Here is a 22,638-nt window from a genome sequence, read left to right on the forward strand (position 1 = left end):
GGCTTCACTTGTCAATTACCCTAAAGCGGAGCCCCACCCTAAAGTTGAACTTCCGCTCATCGGAACCAACCCCCCCCCCCCTTCCGGTGTCACATTTGGCACCTTTCAGGGAACACAGTCTGTGGGGACCTGCGGGTAGTGCGTCAATATTGCTTGTCTTCTGCTGCCGACGTCGCTGGACTCCAGGACAGGTAAGTGTCCATTTATTAAAAGTCAGCAGCTGCAGTATTTGTAGCTGCTGGCTTTTAATATCTTTTTTTTTTTTTTTTAAACAGCGGAGCTCCGCTTTAGGATGCCGGCGCCTCCACCCAGAGCGGAGGGACAGTCGTCCTAAAGGGGATGTAAAGGTAAAAAAAAAAAATCCTAAATAGCTTCCTTTACCTTAGTGCAGTCCTCCTTCACTTACCTCATCCTTCCATTTTGCTTTTAAATGTCCTTATTTCTTCTGAGAAATCCTCACTTCCTGTTCTTCTGTCTGTAACTCCACACAGTAATGCGAGGCTTTCTCCCTGGTGTGGAGTGTCGTGCTCGCCCCCTCCCTTGGACTACTGGAGAGTCAGGACGCTCTCTACGTTGCAGATAGAGAAAGGAGCTGTGTGTTAGTGGGCGTCCTGACTCTCCTGTAGTCCAAGGGAGGGGGCGAGCACAACACTTCACACCAGGGAAAAAGCCTTGCATTACTGTGTGGAGTTACAGACAGAAGAACAGGAAGTGAGGATTTCTCAGAAGAAATAAGGACATTTAAAAGCAAAATGGAAGGATGAGGGAAGTGAAGGAGGACTGCACTAAGGTAAAGGAAGCTATTTAGGATTTTTTATTTTTTTTTTACCTTTACAACCCCTTTAAGACATTGCAGGTGCTCTGGACAGGCAAGGGTCCTCCTTATTTTAAAACAGCTGCAGTATTTGTAGCTGCTGATGTAATTTTTTTTGCAGGCGGAACTCCACTAAGAAATTGCTGACCGCAGTATGTCAGCTACACTAATGCCATACTGCAAGCAAGATCACTCACACACATTCAATTATTCACTAAAATTCCCTTACTATGCATGTACAGTAAGGGTGCATTCACACTTGCAAATGCACCCCAACTACGATTATATGCGTGTCCCACGATTAGCTGCAAGAGCAGCAATGGGAGGGAGCAATAGGAGGTTGCCGGCTCCTGCAGCCAATTGCACCCACTCAATCACATCAGCCATGGAGGCAGAGCCACACACAATATCGCTGCATGCAGATATTACAAGTGAGTGTGTGCGATTAGCTGCAGGAGCCCACAGCCTCCCATTGCTTTCAATAAGGGTGCCTCTTGCAGCTAATCACCCGAACCCCTCCTGGGGGTTATCGCATGTAGTCACAGGCAGGGTGCATTCACAAGTGTAAATGCACCCTAATACAGTCCAACATACAAGAGCACTGGGCTGTGGAGGAGGCGGTAGCAGCCGGCTCAGGTTTTCAGCGGTTTGCCAAAAGGCTGAGCTGGGTGCCAGTCCAGGCACCTGGGTGGATTCTGGCTCTATTATGTCAGCTGACAGCGAACTTCAGCCCGCTGTCTGCTAAAAATAAAAAATAATTAAAAATAAAGGGTCACAAGAGTGCAGAAGAAGCTGCATGCCAGGTTTAGCTGTCATTCTTAAGAGAGTATGGGTTAAATTTTTACTTTATATTCATGCTCCATCTGTCCCCTGCCATCTCTTCACTGAGAACCGAGCCACCGAACACTGCCGATGGCTCAGTTCTCAGCGATCCCTGAGAGGAAAGAGGCCGACTGTCAGTCAGCCTCTTTCCAATGAGCGTGAAGAAGCAGAGAGGAGCGCTGAGCCGTGGAGGGGCGGGGAGAGGCTGTCTCAGCGGCTCACGAGATGCCGAGACTGCCATCAATCAGGGAAGCTGGCAGGTCCCGACTTGGAAGTCGTGATGATGCGCTGCCCCGACTGATGGCAGTGACGTCAGCGGAGAGCGGACTTCAGACCGCTGAAAACTGGTCACAGGAGTGCAAAATAAATTCCACTCCTATGACCCTTAGGAGAAGCCCAGCCTAAAAAGCTCAGGCTGGACTTCTCATTGAAGTTTGCTGACTGACCACTAGAAAACAAAAAAGGTCATCAGTATTACATTAGGTTAACAAAAAGTAATCAAGGTTTAGGATACAAGTAGAAGACTTCTGGTAAAGATAAAGTAAGGACAAGAATAGAGACAAAGTTCAGCCAGTGATCGTCCTGCACATCAGAGAACCCTCTACTTGCCAGCTCATTAGGTAAAATGTTTGCTTGGAAGAGAAATCAAAGCAATTTGGTAAGATGCCATATTCCGTTTCACACGAACAGAAAATGGATCACGTGCTACCAATGCGATTGGCATGAAACAAAAATACGCCTTTAAAAAACAAAAGTTTTTCAAAAAATCTGCCCGACTGCCCTAAAAAAAAAAAAAAAAAAAATGTAATCGCTGTAGAATTGCAGACCGCTCAATCTGAACGCCATCAGTCCCTGTAAATACAAGGCTTGGATTCCACCGATCGACTTCTGTTCAACCACCTGCTGGATAAAGGCCATTCGATCAGCGGCTGCAGTGCTAATCTGTGTATTCCGACTGCACCGAGGGGAGTAGTGCATGTAGCAGGAATGACTCCCCCGTCCACCTCGATTATGTAGATGGGGGAATCTATTCAGCCCACTAGCTTCACGAGAAAAATAAAAATAATGAACAATGTATGGTCATCAATAAATCGTTGGTTAGGTAAAGCGTATTGTGATGTTCACAATAGCGGCAGAGTGGCGTCAGTGCTACACTACTAGCAACAGCGGCAGAGTGGCGTCAGTGCTACACTACTAGCAACAGCGGCAGAGTGGCGTCAGTGCTACACTACTAGCAACAGCGGCAGAGTGGCGTCAGTGCTACACTACTAGCAACAGCGGCAGAGTGGCGTCAGTGCTACACTACTAGCAACAGCGGCAGAGTGGCGTCAGTGCTACACTACTAGCAACAGCGGCAGAGTGGCGTCAGTGCTACACTACTAGCAACAGCGGCAGAGTGGCGTCAGTGCTACACTACTAGCAACAGCGGCAGAGTGGCGTCAGTGCTACACTACTAGCAACAGCGGCAGAGTGGCGTCAGTGCTACACTACTAGCAACAGCGGCAGAGTGGCGTCAGTGCTACACTACTAGCAACAGCGGCAGAGTGGCGTCAGTGCTACACTACTAGCAACAGCGGCAGAGTGGCGTCAGTGCTACACTACTAGCAACAGCGGCAGAGTGGCGTCAGTGCTACACTACTAGCAACAGCGGCAGAGTGGCGTCAGTGCTACACTACTAGCAACAGCGGCAGAGTGGCGTCAGTGCTACACTACTAGCAACAGCGGCAGAGTGGCGTCAGTGCTACACTACTAGCAACAGCGGCAGAGTGGCGTCAGTGCTACACTACTAGCAACAGCGGCAGAGTGGCGTCAGTGCTACACTACTAGCAACAGCGGCAGAGTGGCGTCAGTGCTACACTACTAGCAACAGCGGCAGAGTGGCGTCAGTGCTACACTACTAGCAACAGCGGCAGAGTGGCGTCAGTGCTACACTACTAGCAACAGCGGCAGAGTGGCGTCAGTGCTACACTACTAGCAACAGCGGCAGAGTGGCGTCAGTGCTACACTACTAGCAACAGCGGCAGAGTGGCGTCAGTGCTACACTACTAGCAACAGCGGCAGAGTGGCGTCAGTGCTACACTACTAGCAACAGCGGCAGAGTGGCGTCAGTGCTACACTACTAGCAACAACGGCAGAGTGGCGTCAGTGCTACACTACTAGCAACAGCGGCAGAGTGGCGTCAGTGCTACACTACTAGCAACAGCGGCAGAGTGGCGTCAGTGCTACACTACTAGCAACAGCGGCAGAGTGGCGTCAGTGCTACACTACTAGCAACAGCGGCAGAGTGGCGTCAGTGCTACACTACTAGCAACAGCGGCAGAGTGGCGTCAGTGCTACACTACTAGCAACAGCGGCAGAGTGGCGTCAGTGCTACACTACTAGCAACAACGGCAGAGTGGCGTCAGTGCTACACTACTAGCAACAGCGGCAGAGTGGCGTCAGTGCTACACTACTAGCAACAGCGGCAGAGTGACGCCAGTGCTACACTACTAGTAATAGCGGCAGAGTGACGTCAGTGCTACACTACTAGTAATAGCGGCAGAGTGACGTCAGTACTACACTACTAGTAATAGCGGCAGAGTGGCGTCAGTACTACACTACTAGCAATAGCGGCAGAGTGGCGTCAGTACTACACTACTAGCAATAGCGGCAGAGTGGCGTCAGTACTACACTACTAGCAATAGCGGCAGAGTGACGTCAGTGCTACACTACTAGTAATAGCGGCAGAGTGACGTCAGTGCTACACTACTAGTAATAGCGGCAGAGTGACGTCAGTGCTACACTACTAGTAATAGCGGCAGAGTGGCGTCAGTACTACACTACTAGTAATAGCGGCAGAGTGGCGTCAGTACTACACTACTAGTAACAGCGGCAGAGTGGCGTCAGTACTACACTACTAGTAACAGCGGCAGAGTGGCGTCAGTACTACACTACTAGTAACAGCGGCAGAGTGGCGTCAGTACTACACTACTAGTAACAGCGGCAGAGTGGCGTCAGTACTACACTACTAGTAACAGCGGCAGAGTGGCGTCAGTACTAGTATTACACACAGGATGAGGATTACACCTTGTACACAAAAGGATAATGATATTCTATTCTCAGAATTAGTCCAGGTTTCCATTTGGAAATTGCAAAGGTCACCCTGTGCATGATTCAGTACAGACCTCGGTTTCTCTGCAGAATATCGCACACAATGCAGTAGAGTCAGGAGGGAGGAAAACGAATAAGGTCAAGTACACAAGCATACTGAGGACAGACATGCACTCCACACCCTGCCAGCACCATGGCTGTGTCTACACTCCTCTATATAGGAAAGTTCCTGGAGAGAACACACAGGAAAATAAATAAACCCAATCAGTGCAGAGGAATTCACTTGTTATCATACAATTCTCATGCCCAGAGCTGTAGGACTCCCTCCTCCATAGCAGCCCAGTGGGTAGCTTGTACACATGCATTGCACTTGTCTCTGGGGTCACTTCCACAAGGGCACCAACTGCATGGAGTCTGTATATATCCAGCATGTTTGCATGGGTTTCATATTAAGTCCAAACACTTGCTGGGAGGTGAAATGTGCGTTGAGGTGGTAGGGAGAGTGAATTGGAAGTTTTTAGGAGTGGGGAGTGGTGTGAAGGGGCGCCACTTTTACAAAAAGTGGCAAAAATATAAAAAGTTAAATCAATGCCTAATAGGAATCGGGATTTGAGAGGTAACAATTACTAGGCTGGTATTTCTTCTTGCTGCAGCTTCTACTGCACACCGAGACGCTCACAGTGTGCTGTGGGTACTGTATACCATTTCACTACAGAAGAGGAGCCTTATAATGAATGCAGAGTCCTGGGTTTAGGAACACCATCTGCTCTCCCACAGTACACAGAAATGCAATTATTTTAGTAACTATAGACTGCTAAATAACTTATCAGCAGTATATAGCAGTCTTGTGACTTCTATCAGTGTATGGTTAAAGCTTTTAAGAGGAGTTTCTACTCTGACTGTCCTATAAGGATGCAGGACCCCTGACCCCGTCTGGACAGTGCCGATTGGCCCTGCGCTGATCACATGCACCCTCCCAAGAAAAAAAAAAAACCTCTCTATCAATACACACTAAACTGAGCATGTGCAGAGTGACTCCACTAGCTCTGTACTATCAGCAGATGGATTGGAGACAGTGTAAGAAGGGGAGGATGAGAGAAGGGGAGGATGAGAGAAGACCGGATCAAAAAGCCTTTTTTTTACACAATGCAGAGGATTAACCCCTTAGGTACCACAGTGAGTATAACAAGCATGCTCTACTGCAGGGGTCTACAAACTTTCTAAGCAAAGGGGCAGTTTACGGTCCTTCAGGCTTTGGGGGGGGGGGGGGGGTCAGACTGTGGAAGTAGAAAATGCCCTGGCGTCAGTAGACAAACAAATGCCCTATCATTGTTATAGTGGGAGGAAGAAGGTCCCATTGTTGTTGGTACCAATGGGAAGAATAGTGCCATTGATGTCTGTGGGAGAAATAGTGCCCCATGATTGTTGTCAGTTGATAAACCAGTGCCCCAAGAGCCAGATAAAGGCAAGCAAAGGGCCACATCTGGCCCTCGGGCCGCAGTTTGGAGGCCACTGCTCTACTGCATATACAGACTGATTTTACTGTTGTGGGTCTAGTAACACCAACAAGTGGGGAAGCCTGAAGGGAAGGATGGATGGAGTTCAACTTTAAACAGTAAGCCAAAAGAGAAAGCCTCCCTGGCCCTAGCAACCAATCAGGATGATCGTCTCAAATACAACGCTTTACTGAAGAAATGACAGACAGGCTGGTTGGCTGATAAGAAGCAAGACATTAGCCTCATAGGCAGCCCCATCTATCCATCTATCCGATTTTGTATTAAAAAAAAATAAAAATAATAATAGGCAAAGAGCTCAGTATTGGACCCCCCCCCCCCCCCCCTCGGATGCACCATTATCATCCCATACTCCGTGACCACACAGATCTGCTGATAGCGGGCATTGTGCGCCGGGCGATGACCTCACCATACTGCTACACAATCCTAAAAGATGACTCGGGACTCATTGTAGTCTACAGCGAAAGGCCTGCAAGGACAGTACAGGTCATTTATTAACCCAGACATGGGGTCATGGAGGAGGGATGCAGAATCCTCTCCACATTGGACTAGTCTGAGGAAGAGAATGATTAAACTCCCGGCTGATGGAAGCGATGGGAGAGCCTGACACCAGTCACACCCCCGCAACCAAGGCCTTGTCAGCCATGAATCCGGCTTCTCTAAGCAGCTGGCACACATCACTCCCCACCCAGACATCAAAATCACTATTCTGCATGCTCACTGCCCGCACGCCACCCATCACAGGAGTGTGGCCAGCACAGACCTGTCATCTCCAGGGGAAAAGCAATGCAAAGGGGTGAAAAGGAGACAGATCTGGGCAGCCAGATGTGTGCAGTGCAAGGGATGGGCGTCCTATATATACACAGTGCAAGGGATGGGCGTCCTATATATACACAGTGCAAGGGATGGGCGTCCTATATATACACAGTGCAAGGGATGGGCGTCCTATATATACACAGTGCAAGGGATGGGCGTCCTATATATACACAGTGCAAGGGATCGGGGGCATCCTATATATACACAGTGCAAGGGATCGGGGGCATCCTATATATACACAGTGTAAGGGATCGGGGGCATCCTATATATACACAGTGCAAGGGGTGGGCATCCTATATATACACAGTGCAAGGGGTGGGCGTCCTATATATACACAGTGCAAGGGGTGGGCATCCTATATATACACAGTGCAAGGGGTGGGCGTCCTATATATACACAGTGCAAGGGGTGGGCGTCCTATATATACACAGTGCAAGGGGTGGGCGTCCTATATATACACAGTGCAAGGGGTGGGCGTCCTATATATACACAGTGCAAGGGGTGGGCGTCCTATATATACACAGTGCAAGGGGTGGGCGTCCTATATATACACAGTGCAAGGGGTGGGCGTCCTATATATACACAGTGCAAGGGGTGGGCGTCCTATATATACACAGTGCAAGGGGTGGGCGTCCTATATATACACAGTGCAAGGGGTGGGCGTCCTATATATACACAGTGCAAGGGGTGGGCGTCCTATATATACACAGTGCAAGGGATGGGCGTCCTATATATACACAGTGCAAGCAATCATGGCATCCTATATATACACAGTAAGCGATCGGGGCTGGGCATCCTATATATACACACAGTGTAAGGAATTGGGGGCATCCTAAGCGATCGGGGCATCCTATATATACACAGTGTAAGGAATGGGGGGCATCCTAAGCGATCGGGGCATCCTATATATACACACAGTGTAAGGAATGGGGGGTATCCTATATATACACAGTGTAAGCGATCGGGGGGCATCCTAAGCGATCAGGGCATCCTATATATACACAGTGTAAGGAATGGGGGGCATCCTAAGCGATCGGGGCATCCTATATATACACAGTGTAAGCGATTGGGGGCATCCCAAGCGATCGGGGCATCCTATATATACACAGTGTAAGCGATCGGGGGGCATCCTAAGCGATCAGGGCATCCTATATATACACAGTGTAAGGAATGGGGGGCATCCTAAGCGATCGAGGCATCCTATATATACACAGTGTAAGCGATCGGGGGCATCCTAAGCGATCGGGGCATCCTATATATACACAGTGTAAGCGATCGGGGGGCATCCTAAGCGATCGGGGCATCCTATATATACACAGTGTAAGCGATCGGGGGGCATCCTATATCTCCTATATATAGTACATCAAGTGGAGCAGACATGATGATCACCATCCAGAGAGCAGTAAAGCGTTGCTCCTGCCTCATGGCCTACATCCTGACTAGAGACTCCGCACTTCATCAGTCACCCTATAGCTGCTGACAAAGAAGGTCGGGACTGTTTTCATAATGTGCCATGTGATCTGCAATCTTCATGAATAGACGCAATCATCCGGTACACGCCTATACAGGACGTACACAGCAACTCATGTTCTACGTAGGAGATCTATAAGTAGATAAAAGTCCAATCTCTGCGAATTGCTAACCAGCAAACTGTGCGGCACTGAGGTCCTTGGTTTGGATTCCCAGCCAGGACACTCTCTGCATGGAGTATGCATGCTCTGGCGTTTCCTCCCGCGCTCCGCAGACATGCCGGTAGGTTAATTGTCTTCTGTCTAAACCGGCCCTGGTATGCGTGTCAGATAGGAACCTTAGATTGTAAGCTCCTTGAGGGCAGGGATTGATGTGAATGTGCATTATGCAAGTGCTGCATTGTTGGCACGATATAAAGATCGGTAATAAACACATCTCATGTATGATGAGGGATTCGATCACCAAGGCCGGGTTCACTCTATATTCACATGCCGTTTACAGCAGGGGCCCGGTGTGTCACCATTTCAGTTCCGGTTTTAGCCCATGTTTTGGCTGAATTCTGACCTGAAAAAAGGGACCAAAAGACGCACAGGACCCCTGTGCAAATTCGCACCGTAGATATGTGAACCGGCGCCATAGAGACCTGGTCAAAATCTCCCGCTATTGCGAATTTGATGCAGGGAAACCTCCCCCAATACACAATAGTGTGAACCCAGCCTGAAGATTGTAGTGCAGCAAAGCTGACCACAGATAATGGGGTTCATTTACTAAAGGCAAATAGATTTTTTTTCTTCCCATGCAAAGTGAAGAAGGAGGTGAAGCTCATCCAAAAAAAATGTGCAAAAATCTGATTTTCTTTTTTCCCCCCCTGTACATGCAAAATCAATTCTCACCACATTCACTAAGCCTTGGGGCAGATTCCCTTGCAAAGTGTCCAGACTATTTGCCTTTAGAACATCAACCCCCATTGTGTAGTCAGATCTATAGTGAGGGTTCCCCTTTACCCCCCCCCCCCCCCGGCCATGTGAGCAAGCACAACTTCCACATTTCATCAGGGAGTGACTGAGGGTGACTAATGAATGACAGCACAACGCTGCATTCCATTCATATAGGTCAGAGGTGATTGTGGTAAGAAACACGCAGGCCGGCCGGGAACCATCTATGTACTCATTGCCAGCTGTCATGCTGATCCACCGGGTTCAATTCTTCCCGAGACAAGACGAGGAGCTCCGATCTCCTAGCTCTGCACAGCAAGGCCAAGAGGCCCAGAAATGACATCTGGACTGCGGAACAGGTCAGCACTAACCCCACAGTCCTCATTCAAACAGTTTAATCATTTATTTCAACAGAGGACACCAGACTATAAAGCAAGGGCACATTTCTGACATGAGTCACAGAAGGGCACCACCCACCCACCCAGATACTCTACATCAGGGCTCTCAACCCGCGTACTTCGGCTCCGACTGGCCGGAGCCGCTGGTTACAGCGCATGCTCCTGAGGAAACGGCGCGAGCGGCTGTTCCTTCAGAGCGCATGTGCTGGTGACATCCTCAGTGCAGTAAACAGTGAATCTCTACTAAGTCCAGGGGTCTCAAACTGATGGCCCTCCAGCCACTGCAAAACTACAAGTCCCATGAGGCATTGCAAGGCTGACAGTTACAAGCATGACTCCCACAGGCAGCGGCATTATGGGACTTGTAGTTGCGCAACAGCTGGAGGGCCACCAGTTTGAGACCCCTATCCTAAGACCTCTAACACTGAGGGTGTTTTGCAGGCGCTATAGCGTTAAAAATAGCGCCTGCAATCTGCCTTTAAACAGCTGCTCCTCACACTGGAGCGGTGCGCTGGCAGGGCATCAGAAAAAGTCCTGCGGAGCGCATTAGCAGCGGTGAACTCACAGCTGCCAATGCACTCCTGCCCATTAAAATCAATGGGCAGCACTGCCGTAGCGGCACATTGCGGGCAGTTTTAACCCTTTCTCGGACGCTAGCGGGGGTTAAAAGCACCCCACTAGTGGCCGAAATGCGCCGCAAATCGACGGTAAAATAGCAGTGTTTTACCGCCGATGCTATGAGTGACACCAGTGTGAAAGGGGTCTAAACAGTGCACGTTTAGAAGACATTTACAGTACCTACAAGGTAAGCCTTATAGGCCATGCGTGCTCAACCCTCCAGCTGTTGCGGATCTACACATCCCATAAAGCATGGCAAGGCCAACAGTTACAACCATGCCTCTAAAAGGCTGATGCATGATGGGACTTGTAGTTCTGTACCAGCTGGAGGGCCACAGGTTGAGTACTCATGTTCTAGGCTTACCTATAGGTACAAAAGTTACAACCTCTAAGTGGCCATAAATGGTTAATTTTTCTCTTATAGCCCTCAGGTTGACCAAGGGAAAGGAAATGCAACCCCCTCCCCCCATGGATGAAGGACCCTCTCCTAACAGCTACATTATTCCAGCAGCTGCCCAAATACCCAAACAGCGATTGCATCCGATAGGACACAGCCACTGCCCGTCTTCCCCCTTCAATATCTAAACCCATTTTTGTAGCACTGACACAGCCGCCCACATCTGGAAGCAGCTGAGTTCTGACCCGGCTTTACCGTCTCCCCATTGCTGCAATGTCTATGAATACCTTCGGGTGAGGATATTCTAATAACTGGGGCACTTCTCACAATTGGGGGGGCACAGGCCCATTCTTCTCACAATTGAGGGGGCACAGGCCCATTTTTCTCACAATTGGGGGGGCACATGCATGACAGGCCCATTCTTCTCACAATTGGGGGGGGGGGGGGGTGGCACAGGCATGACAGGCCCATTCTTCTCACAATTAGGGGGGCACAGGCATGACAGGCCTATTCATCATAACAAGCAGCATATGGATCAGCCCTGCAGCAGGCCAAAAATACACAGACGATCGTCCTTCTGCCGGTGTTCAATCGCCCGGTCATCACATGAGGCCGCCATGCCTGAGATGACGTATGCTGGTGACCGGCCTGATATTCTTAGATGACATCATGCTACACATAACCTTCACAATGTAACAATAGCAGCCACCTGTGATTGGCTGAGGAAGGCGTAATAAGACTTCACGGTCATTGTGTGAAAACTAAACTATAATCTTGAGAGGGAGATCGCTCTCACTATTCTGCAAACTGGAATGTGGTCTGCTATGTGCGGGGGAGGGGGGGGACAAACATTGTTACAACACCTGGCACAGCATACTTTGCTGCATTTTATATCACAGGATGACCCTCCATTCCGGTCTCTGGACACTGCCGGGACATGGAGAGAGGTTCCTCCATTCCGGTCTCTGCACACTGCCGGGACATGGAGAGAGGTTCCTCCATTCAGGTCTCTGGACACTGCCGGGACATGGAGAGGTTCCTCCATTCTGGTCTCTGCACACTGCCGGGACATGGACAGAGGTTCCTCCATTCCGGTCTCTGCACATTGCCGGGACATGGAGAGAGGTTCCTCCATTCCGGTCTCTGCACACTGCCGGGACATGGAGAGGTTCCTCCATTCCGGTCTCTGCACACTGCCGGGACATGGAGAGAGGTTCCTCCATTCAGGTCTCTGGACACTGCCGGGACATGGAGAGGTTCCTCCATTCTGGTCTCTGCACACTGCCGGGACATGGACAGAGGTTCCTCCATTCCGGTCTCTGCACATTGCCGGGACATGGAGAGAGGTTCCTCCATTCCGGTCTCTGCACACTGCCGGGACATGGAGAGGTTCCTCCATTCCGGTCTCTGCACACTGCCGGGACATGGAGAGAGGTTCCTCCATTCCGGTCTCTGCACACTGCCGGGACATGGACAGAGGTTCCTCCATTCCGGTCTCTGCACACTGCCGGGACATGGACAGAGGTTCCTCCATTCCGGTCTCTGCACACTGCCGGGACACGGAGAGGTTCCTCCATTCCGGTCTCTGCACACTGCCGGGACACGGAGAGGTTCCTCCATTCCGGTCTCTGGACACTGCTGGGACATGGACAGAGGTTCCTCCATTCCGGTCTCTGGACACTGCTGGGACATGGAGAGGTTCCTCCATTCCGGTCTCTGGACACTGCTGGGACATGGAGAGGTTCCTCCATTCCGGTCTCTGCACGCTGCCGGGACATGGAGAGAGGCTCCTCCATTCCGGTCTCTGCACGCTGCCGGGACATGGAGAGAGGCTCCTCCATTCCGGTCTCTGCACGCTGCCGGGACATGGAGAGAGGTTCCTCCATTCCGGTCTCTGCACACTGCCGGGACATGGAGAGAGGTTCCTCCATTCCGGTCTCTGGACACTGCCGGGACATGGACAGAGGTTCCTCCATTCCGGTCTCTGCACACTGCCGGGACATGGAGAGTTTCCTCCATTCCGGTCTCTGGACACTGCCGGGACATGGACAGAGGTTCCTCCATTCCGGTCTCTGCACACTGCCGGGACATGGACAGAGGTTCCTCCATTCCGGTCTCTGGACACTGCCGGGACATGGACAGAGGTTCCTCCATTCCGGTCTCTGCACACTGCCGGGACATGGAGAGTTTCCTCCATTCCGGTCTCTGGACACTGCCGGGACATGGACAGAGGTTCCTCCATTCCGGTCTCTGCACACTGCCGGGACATGGACAGAGGTTCCTCCATTCCGGTCTCTGCACACTGCCGGGACATGGACAGAGGTTCCTCCATTCCGGTCTCTGGACACTGCCGGGACATGGAGAGGGTTCTCGGTGAAGAATTGCATCAGGTTTGCATTTTTATGCATCTCACCTCCACACAGCGTTCGGATATGAAAAGGACAATTGTTTTCTAGGCACCCTCATATTAATCTGCAGAGATGATCACAGCGGATATCCTCTGCCCATGCCAGGTCCGAGTGCCAGGAACACAAACCCAATCTGGCAGAATGCAAAAATCACAAGACAGCAGAGGTGACATGTGTGGCCATTCATGTTTAAGCAAAGGTAGTCAGGGGCTGTTCCCGCAAGGTCTCCATCCCCACTGCATTGCTAAATTGGTTGTTAGGATGCTGGCAGTTGGCACACACAGCATCATTGGTTGTTAGGATGCTGGTACCCATCTGAACCATAACAGCCAATGACACTGCATGCCATTGATTACTACAACACTTGGTTGCATACTGTCAAGTGTTACCAGGATGCAGCCCTCCGACATAACCGAGACAGTACCACCCAGCTGCCAGCTCCCTAGCAACCGATGACACTGCATTGCTTCCATGGTTACTAGGATGCAAAGCCGACCAGCACCATAACCAATGATGCTGTATGGCAAAAGCGACCACATCAGAGCAGCCGGCTATTAAGATGCAGGCGTTTGGGCTGCACAGCATCAACAGTTCCTACGGTGTTGGCACCAGAGCTGTACAGCCTGCCTCACTGGTTGTAATGATGCCGTGTCATTGGTTACTAGGATGCAGGAGGCTGTACTGCACCAATGGTTGATAGGGCTGTACAACATCACTAGCTGTAATGATGCTGTGTCATTGGTTGCTAGGATGCTGGCACCAGGACTGTACAGCATCATTGGTTGTAATAATGCTGTGTGATTGGTTGCTAGCATGCTGGCACCAGGGCTGTACAGTGTCACTGGTTGTAATGATGCCATGTCATTGGTTGCTAGGATGCTGGCACCAGGGTTATACAGCGTCACTGGTTGTAATGATGTTGTGTCATTGGTTGCTAGGATGCTGGCACCAGGGCTGTACAGCTTCACTGGTTGTAACGATGCCATGTCATTGGTTGCTAGGATGCTGGCACTAGGGCTATATAGAATCACTGGTTGTAATAATGCTGTGTCATTGGTTGCCAGGATGCAGGTAGCTGGGCTGCACAGCCTCGCTGCTTGCTAGGGTGCTGGCACTAGGGCTTAAGAGCATCACTGCTTGTAATGATGCTGCGTCATTGGTTGCAAGGATGACCAAAAAAATGGGGTACAGGCCTGTCATCTACATCCTAGCAACCAATGACACACCATCACTGGTTGCTATGACACTGGCTGTGGTACCAAAAAAGAGAAGAACCAAAGATGCCGAGACCACAGGGTCATCGGTTGCTGCATATACCATAACCACCAAGGAAGCTGTTCAGTGCAGGCAACTGCATGCACAACATCACTGGTTGCTAGGATGCTGGCAGCCAGGCCACACAGTGTCATTGGTTGTCGTTCCTGAATCCTAGCAGCCAAAGGGTATCGGTGCCTGCCAGCACCATAACAACCAATGATGGTCATCACTGGTTGCTAGGATGCTGGCAGCCAGGCCACACAGTGTCATTGGTTGTCGTTCCTGCATCCTAGCAGCCAAAAGGTGTCGGTGCCTGCCAGCACCATAACAACCAATGATGGCCATCACTGGTTGCTAGGATGCTGGCAGCCAGGCCACACAGTGTCATTGGTTGTCGTTCCTGAATCCTAGCAGCCAAAAGGTATCGGTGCCTGTCAGCACCATAACAACCAATGATGGCCACCACTGGTTGCTAGGATGCTGGCAGCCAGGCCACACAGTGTTATTTGTTGTCGTTCCTGAATCCTAGCAGCCAAAGGGTGTCGGTGCCTGCCAGCACCATAACAACCAATGATGGCCATCACTGGTTGCTAGGATGCTGGCAGCCAGGCCACACAGTGTTATTGGTTGTCGTTCCTGAATCCTAGCAGCCAAAAGGTGTCGGTGCCTGCCAGCACCATAACAACCAATGATGGTCATCACTGTTTGGCAGCCAGGCCACAGTGTCATGGGTTGCTGTTCCTGAATCCTAGCAGCCAAAGGGTATCGGTGCCTGCCAGCACCATAACAACCAATGATTGATGGTCATCACTGGTTGCTAGGATGCTGGCAGCCAGGCCACACTGTAATTGGTTGCCGTTCCTGTATCCTAGCAGCCAAAAAGGTGTCAGTGCCTGCCAGCACCATAACAACCAATGAAAGCAGTTTGCTGCAGCCACCAGCATCCTAGCAACCACCATCACTGGTTGCTAGGATGCTGGCAGCCAGGTGGCAGTGTCATTGGTTGCTTTGCCAACATCCTGGCATAGCAACCAATGACACTGTGACCTGGCTGCCAGCATCCTAGCAACCAAATGTGGGGGGGGGGGGGGGTAACTGCCTGCACCCTAGCAGCCAATGATGCTGGCGTGGCCATCGGCATCCATCATTGGTTGTTACGATGCAGCCAGGTAATGAGGGTTGCAACATTGGATGATGGGGGGGGGCATCCACCTCAGACATCACACCCCCATTTACATCTATTGATCTCTATCCCCAGATTCGGTATGGGCGGGGTCAGACTCACCCACAGATCCGGTGGTGGTGGTGGGGGGGCCGTACGGTGAGGTCGGGATGTCGTGCTCCTCTTCTATAGGCGCGGTGGGGATGACAGGAAGGGGCCCCCGGGGGGGAGGGGGAGGGAGGTCACTGCTGGGCTCCTCACTCTCCGGGGACGGCTCCAGGCTGTCCGAATAGCTGCGCCTGTCCTCCTCATCCTCCTCCACCTTGCGGGCGTACTGTCCTCCGGTCAGGTCCAGGATGTCGTCCATGTCGGGCTCCGGGGCGCCGTGACTGGATGAGATGTTGTGGGACTGGTCCTCCATGGCGGGCAGGCGGTGTGTGTGTGTGTGAGCGCTGAGCCGGCTGGAGAGAGAAGTGCGCCACCCGTCTGAGCGGAGATAACAATACTGAGGGGGAGGGAGACTCCGCGCCACGCCCTGGTGACTCAGGATCTGCCGGGTGCAGCGGCCCCGCCCCTCCTCCGAGGACTCACCCAATCAGGCAACCTGTAAGGGGGCGGGGCCACAGCTGGCTAACCAGCGGCTGGAATGAGTGAAGGCCACCGTCCAATCACAAAGCCAGTCCTTTTTAGACAAGAGAGAGAGAGATGGCGGTTGCCGTGGAAACCGTCACGAACTGCCGCGCCTTTGAAGGACAAGTGGCTGGGCCAATAAGCGAGACACGAACGAAACCTTCCGGAAACAGCCGAGAAGGCGAAAGAAATGCGGACTAGTTAAAAAAAAAAAATGTGAGGGTTGCCGTAGGTAACGGGTATTCAAGCCAATAAGCGGACGTTTCTGTGGAAATGACAGCGAGAGCAGCCAATAACTGTGTCGGTAGGCGGGGCCTTTGACTGGTAGCCGAGCCCCCTCTGGGGAATAAGCGTGGTGCTGATGGAGAGGGGGGAGGAGTCTCTGGCCGGCATCCTCCAGCTGTGCTGAGCTGTACAGAGGAGCTGACCCCGCGCCAAGCTGTCCACACTGAATGCACACTCACTGCCAGACGCACACAGCTCACCCACAAGACTGACACCCGCTTTAACACTTTCACTGACATTTAAAAAAAAAAATATTTTTTGCACAAGTGTTAAAATGCTCATTGTAGGTCTGCCACTGTGCCATCAAAAGCTGCGACTGTGCCCATCAAATGCTGACACTGTGCCCAGGGCCAGATTAAGAACATCATGGGCCTGGTGCTGAGGATTTTGGTGGGGCCTTTTATAAATAATAAATAAATGCGTGGGAATGACATGAACGCAGCCCGGCCAAGGCAAGTGACCAATGGCACAGAACCCAGAAGGAAGACCGGGTGAAGAAGGAAGCGCACGGGCCCCGCCTGATTCATCGCAGCGCAGCACTGGAGTGCTCAGTCTGAAAATTGAAGTGTACACTAATGTGCTAATATGCTGTGCATACTTGTACGTTGTGGCATAACTTACCCCAGAGCCTCTAAAAAGTAGTAATGTCAGTAAAGTTTACTACCGCTTTATTATCACAGGATCCCAGGAGCCTCTCATGGGGCCCCTACTGACCCAGTGGTCCTTGGGCAGTGCCTAAGTGCACAGTTGCCAACATTTAAAAAATATTTTCAGGGCCACTTTTTTATATAAGTGCTATATTTAGAGTAGCTGAGATCCCCGATGTTCCTCTATACATCATAGTAGTAATCACAAAATTAAATGAGTACTAATAATGGGGCAGAACAAATATGAGAACTGATATTTCCTTTAGCTGGTAACATTGAGGATATTCAGTATAATTTTAAAGAACTGTTTTTGTTGGTAAGCGACATAGGGGAGGAGTATGGACGGTATATAAGTGGGAAGTATGTGCAGGTGATGGAGAGGAATGTGGAGGGTCTAACAGTGGGCACTATGTACAGGAGAAGAGTGCAAAGGGTACGGCAAAAGGGTACGGCAAAAGGCACTATGTACAGGAGAGGAGTGTGAAGGGTATGACAATGGGCAGTATGTACAGGAAGAGTGTGGGGGTATGACAGAGGGTAGTACGTACCAGAGAGAAGTGTGGAGGGTATGATGGGGCAGTATGTACAGGAGAGGAGTGTGGAGGGTATGACAGTGGGCAGTATGTACAGGAGAGGAATGTAGATGGTATGATAGTGGGCACTATGTATAGGAGAGGAGTGTGGAGGGTATGACAGTGAACACTATGTATAGGAGAGGAGTGTGGAGGGTATGACAGTGGGCACTATGTATAGGAGAGGAGTGTGGAGGGTATGACAGTGAGCAGTATGTACAGGAGAGGAGTGTGGAGGGTGCGACAGTGGGCACTATGTACAGGAGAGAAGTGTATGACAGCAGGCACTATGTACAGGAGAGAAGTGTGAAGGGTATGACAGTGGGCACTCTGTATAGGAGAGGAGTGTGGAGGGTATGACAGTGGACACCATGTACAGAAGAGGAGTGTGTAGGGTATGACAGTGGGCACTATGTATAGGAGAGAAGTGTGGAGAGTATGACAGTGGGCACTATGTACAGGAGAGGAGTGTGGAGAGTATGACAGTGAGCACTATGTACAGAAGTGGAAGGATATTTAGGGACTGCGTAGTGGTTAAGCGGGTCATACATGGATTGAAATTACGCCAATTATGCAGAGACCAGCCATAGTCAATCTATGTATGGGCTAGCTGGTTTTACACAAGTCAATCTATTAATCGACTTGAGTACAACCAGCCTGTTAGGTTTTTCCCAAAACAATCAGTGCTGCCAGCTATAGTTAGCAACACTGATCATTGTACTCACTGGCAGAACACAATAACACTGCAGGAGTGATTCCCCCATCCACAGGTCAGCAGGTGAGAGGGTGTGTGGGGACAGGCTGGGGAGAGATACTAGTCAGTGGCTGGGTAGGCACTGGTAGTATCAGAGCCAGATACACACAGGTTACATACGTCACGATCGTTAGAGCGAGAACAATAATTCTAGTACTAGACCTCCTCTGTAACTCTAAACATGTAACCTAAAACAAATTTAAAGCATCGCTTAGGATACCAAAAACAATTGTGCTTACTTAACTAACTAGTGTTTTTTTAATGAATAAAAACAAAGTTTAAAAAAAACAAACATGTTTGAAGAATTGCTGCGCAAATACCGTGCTAGAGCTGCACAATTAATCGTTAAAAAATTGTGATCTCGATTCAACCCCCCTGACGATCTCCAATGCAGAGTTTGCTGATTCTTTCAAAGACTTTCAGCTATCAAAAGAAAATATCTGAAGAGTCTGCCAAGTTTTTAACAGGAAACATTGTAACTGACACTTCCTTCTTAGATCAAAGGGATACACTTCTGTGTGTAAAGAACAAATCTGGGCAGTCTGCGAAGTTTGTAAACAAAATGAAACATTGTAACTAAATTTAACCACTTAAAGTCCTATACTGGTTTCTTAAATTAAAAAGTAATATTATTTGCTAGAAAGTTACTTGGAACCGCCAAACATTATATATATTTTAGCAGAGACTCTCGGGAATACAATGGCTATTGCTGCAATATGTTATGTCACACTGCATTTTCCCACTTCAATGAATAATAAAAACCATAAAAACAAAACAGTGAAGTTAGCCCATTTTTTTTTTTTTTTTTTTTTTTTTTTATTGTGAAAGATGATGTTACGCCGCAACAATCGTGAGAGAATCGTGATCTATCTTATAAGCAAAAAAATTGCAATTCTCATTTTATCCAGAATCGTGCAGCTCTACACCGTGCAACATAAAAAGTGCAAAGACCACCATAGAGTAATTTTCTAGCAAAAAACAAATGATGATTTTTACATGTAGTAGAGAAGTGTCAGAATTGGCCTGGGTGGCAAGGGGTTAATTACCATGAGTAATATACAAATAATTATTATAAGCACTGTGATCCTATCAGTTTGCTGCAGTGTGTCAGCTTGTATTTATATTGGCCGCTCTGAATGTAGCTTCTGACAGGCTGTGCAAGCAGGCCCGTATCTCCGGAACCATAAATGATAGCCGTCCCATATTTTGACCAGTTGTGGGGTAGGTCGTCCCATGCCTACCCCCCAAATGTGGGGTTTCTGTGACCACCCTTTTTTTTTTTTTTTGGGCAAATGGGCCTATCTTGAGAAAGGGGCCTGGAGCTACAGCTCCATCAGCCCCCTTGTTAATCCGGCCCTGACTGTGCCCATCAAACGCTGCCACTGTGCCATCAATTGAAGCCACTGTGCCATCAAATGCTGCCACTGTGCCAAATGCTGCAAGTGTGAGTGTGCCCTCCGCCCATTCGCCGTCTGCCCGGCACTTACCCTGTTTTGTGGGGCAGCGGGTGACGGCAAAGATCAGGGTCCTTCATGTCTCCTGAGTCCTTTTTTCCCGTCCTCATGTCACGTCAGGCGTCCAATAGTGGCGCCTGTTGTTTCAGCCAATCAGGTGCCAGGTAACCAAACCTGAGCAACCTGATTGGCTGAGAGGCGGGTCAGTGTTAGGGAAGCGATGTATTTGGTTCCCTAACACAAGAAGACTGAGTAATCAGCGAAAGCACAGCAGTGCGCCTGCTGTTTACCCCTTTGGAAGCCTATTAGAGCCTCTGGCTCTAATTAGCCTCTTCCAAAACACACCCGCCGCTGTAATTCATATACCCGGCGCCTGACAAGGGACCGGGCACATGAATAGGGGGCGGCAGCAGCGACCATAGATAGATTCATGCAATGCATGAATCTATCTATGGTGAGAGAGAGAGAGTGACAGGAGAGGGGGCGGCGCTCCTGCGCCCTTTATGGACGCACCACCACTGTTTACACAGTAATCTGTGCATTTTTATAGCACTGATCGCTGTATAAATGTCAATGGTCCCAAAAAATTGTCCGATCTGTTCACCGCAGTGTCGCAGTCCTGCTAAAAATTGCAGATCACCGCTATTACTAGTACAAAAATAAATAAATAATAAAAATGCTATAAATCTATCCCCTATTTTGTAGACGCTATAACTTTTGCGCAAACCAATCAATATACGCTTATTTAATTTTTATTTACCTAAATTATATGGAAAAATACATATTGACCTAAAGTGATGAAGAAATTCGTTTTTTTTTTTATTTAATTTTTTGGGTTATTTATTATAGCAAAAAGTAAAAGAAATATTGTTTTGTTTTCAAAATTTACAGTCTTATTTCGTTTATAACGCAAAAAATAAAAAATGGCCCGGTCATTAAGGGGGGGAAATCTTCCGGTCTTAAGTGGTTAAACACACTGTACATTGCTAAGGAGCAGGCCGGAAAGCCAGTCGCCATGTCCTTAAAGCAGAGTTCCACCCAAAAGTGGAACTTCCGCTTTAAGCACTCCTCGCCCCCTTACATGCCACATTTGACATGTAATTTTTTTGGGGGGGCGAGTGGGGGCTTCGGTAGGATTGGGACTTCCTGTCCCACTTCCTACTTCCACCCAGGGACCGCCTAGGTGACTCCTTCTCTCGCCTTAGGTGGCCCCTCCCTTTAGGTGATCTCCAGGGACACGTGACAGGTCCCAGGAGATCGCCTGTCCACTCATAGAGCGCAGCGCGAATCACGCATGCGCAGTGAGTGCCCGGCCGTGAAGCCGAAAGCTGTCACGGCTGGGTGCCCACACTATGAATGGAGGCGCCGGCCGGAGAGGGGGGGGGGAGGAGCGGAGCTCAGGGTGGCTGCGTCGCTGGACCGTGGAGCAGGTAAGTGTCTGTTTATTATTAAAATAAATAAATTAATAAACAGTAAAAGGCTGGAACTTTGCTTTAACAACCGATTAACCATTAGCTGAATGTAAAAAAAGGGGAAGAGGCCCATGTACACATCAACATTGGGGCAAGGTGCTTTGGGGCAGGGGCAGAGCCCCTCCACCCCAAAGCACCCATCTCCCCATGTTGAGGGCATGTGGCCTGGTATGGTTCAGGAGGGGGGATCCCTCGTCCCCTCCCTTTCCTGAGCTGCCAGGCTGCATGCTCGGATAAGGGTCTAGTATGGTTTTGGAGAGGACCCCCCCTCACCCCAAAATTAAAAAAAGATGGTGGGCGTTCCCCCCCACCCTCAAAATCCATACCAAACCCTTTTCCGAGCATGAAGCCGAGCAGGTCAGGAAAGGAAGGGGACGAGGGACCCCCCCCTCCTGAACCATACCAGGCCACATGTCCTCAACATGGCGGGATGGGTGCTTCGGGGTGGGGGGCTCTGCCCCCGCCCCAAAGCACCTTGCTCCCCATGTTGATGGGGACTAGGGCCTCTTCCACACCACCCTGGCCAGGGGTTTTGGGAGTCTGCGGGCAGGGGGCTTATCCGAATCTTGAAGCCCTTTTTAAGAAAGGGCCCCCCCGGATCCCAGCTGCCCTATGTGAATAAGTATGGGGTACCCCTCTCCATTTACTCAAAAAATCAGTGAAGTGTTAAAAAAGTCCATTATTAAAAAAATGTCCCCCGTCGTAGTTTGTGCAGTGGGTAAGCGGCGGAGAGGGAGAAGACAGTACCAGGGGAAGAAGACTGCATTGGAGGGAGAAGAAGCTACCGGAGGAAGAAGACACATTGGAGCTACGACAGAAGACATTTCTTATTTTTAATAAAGGACTTGTCAAAAGCCTCAGCTTGTTTTTTTTTTAACACTTCACTGCTTTTTGGGGGGGAATGGGTAGGGGTACATACTTATTCACATAGCGGAGGGGGGGCTGGATCCAGGGGGTCCTCTTTTTTAAAGGGGACTTGCAGATTCCTATAAGCCCCCTGCGCGCAAACCCCCACAACCACCGGCCAGGGTTGTGGGGAAGAGGCCCTTGTTCCCATCAACATGGGGGCAAGGTGCTTTTGGGCGCATTCCCCCATGTTGAGGGCATGTGGCTTGGTATGGTT

General features: G+C 50.0%; 1 protein-coding gene across 4 annotated transcripts in view; it reads right to left on the reverse strand.

The window, feature by feature from the left end:
• Positions 1-16,221, reverse strand: part of RTN4 (reticulon 4) — a 94,712-nt gene extending 78,491 nt beyond the window's left edge. Inside the window, exon 1 of one of the 4 annotated variants that reach the window (XM_040351654.1) lies at positions 15,825-16,221. In XM_040351654.1, the coding sequence (XP_040207588.1) occupies positions 15,825-16,122 (298 nt within the window). In that variant the 5' untranslated portion in view covers positions 16,123-16,221. The remainder of the gene's footprint in view (positions 1-15,824) is intronic. The other 3 variants (XM_040351655.1, XM_040351656.1, XM_040351658.1) reach the window with 3 other exon arrangements.
• Positions 16,222-22,638: the final 6,417 nt, after the last annotated feature.

Source organism: Rana temporaria, chromosome 4 (assembly GCF_905171775.1).
Source record: "Rana temporaria chromosome 4, aRanTem1.1, whole genome shotgun sequence".
NCBI classification, from domain to species: domain Eukaryota; kingdom Metazoa; phylum Chordata; class Amphibia; order Anura; family Ranidae; genus Rana; species Rana temporaria.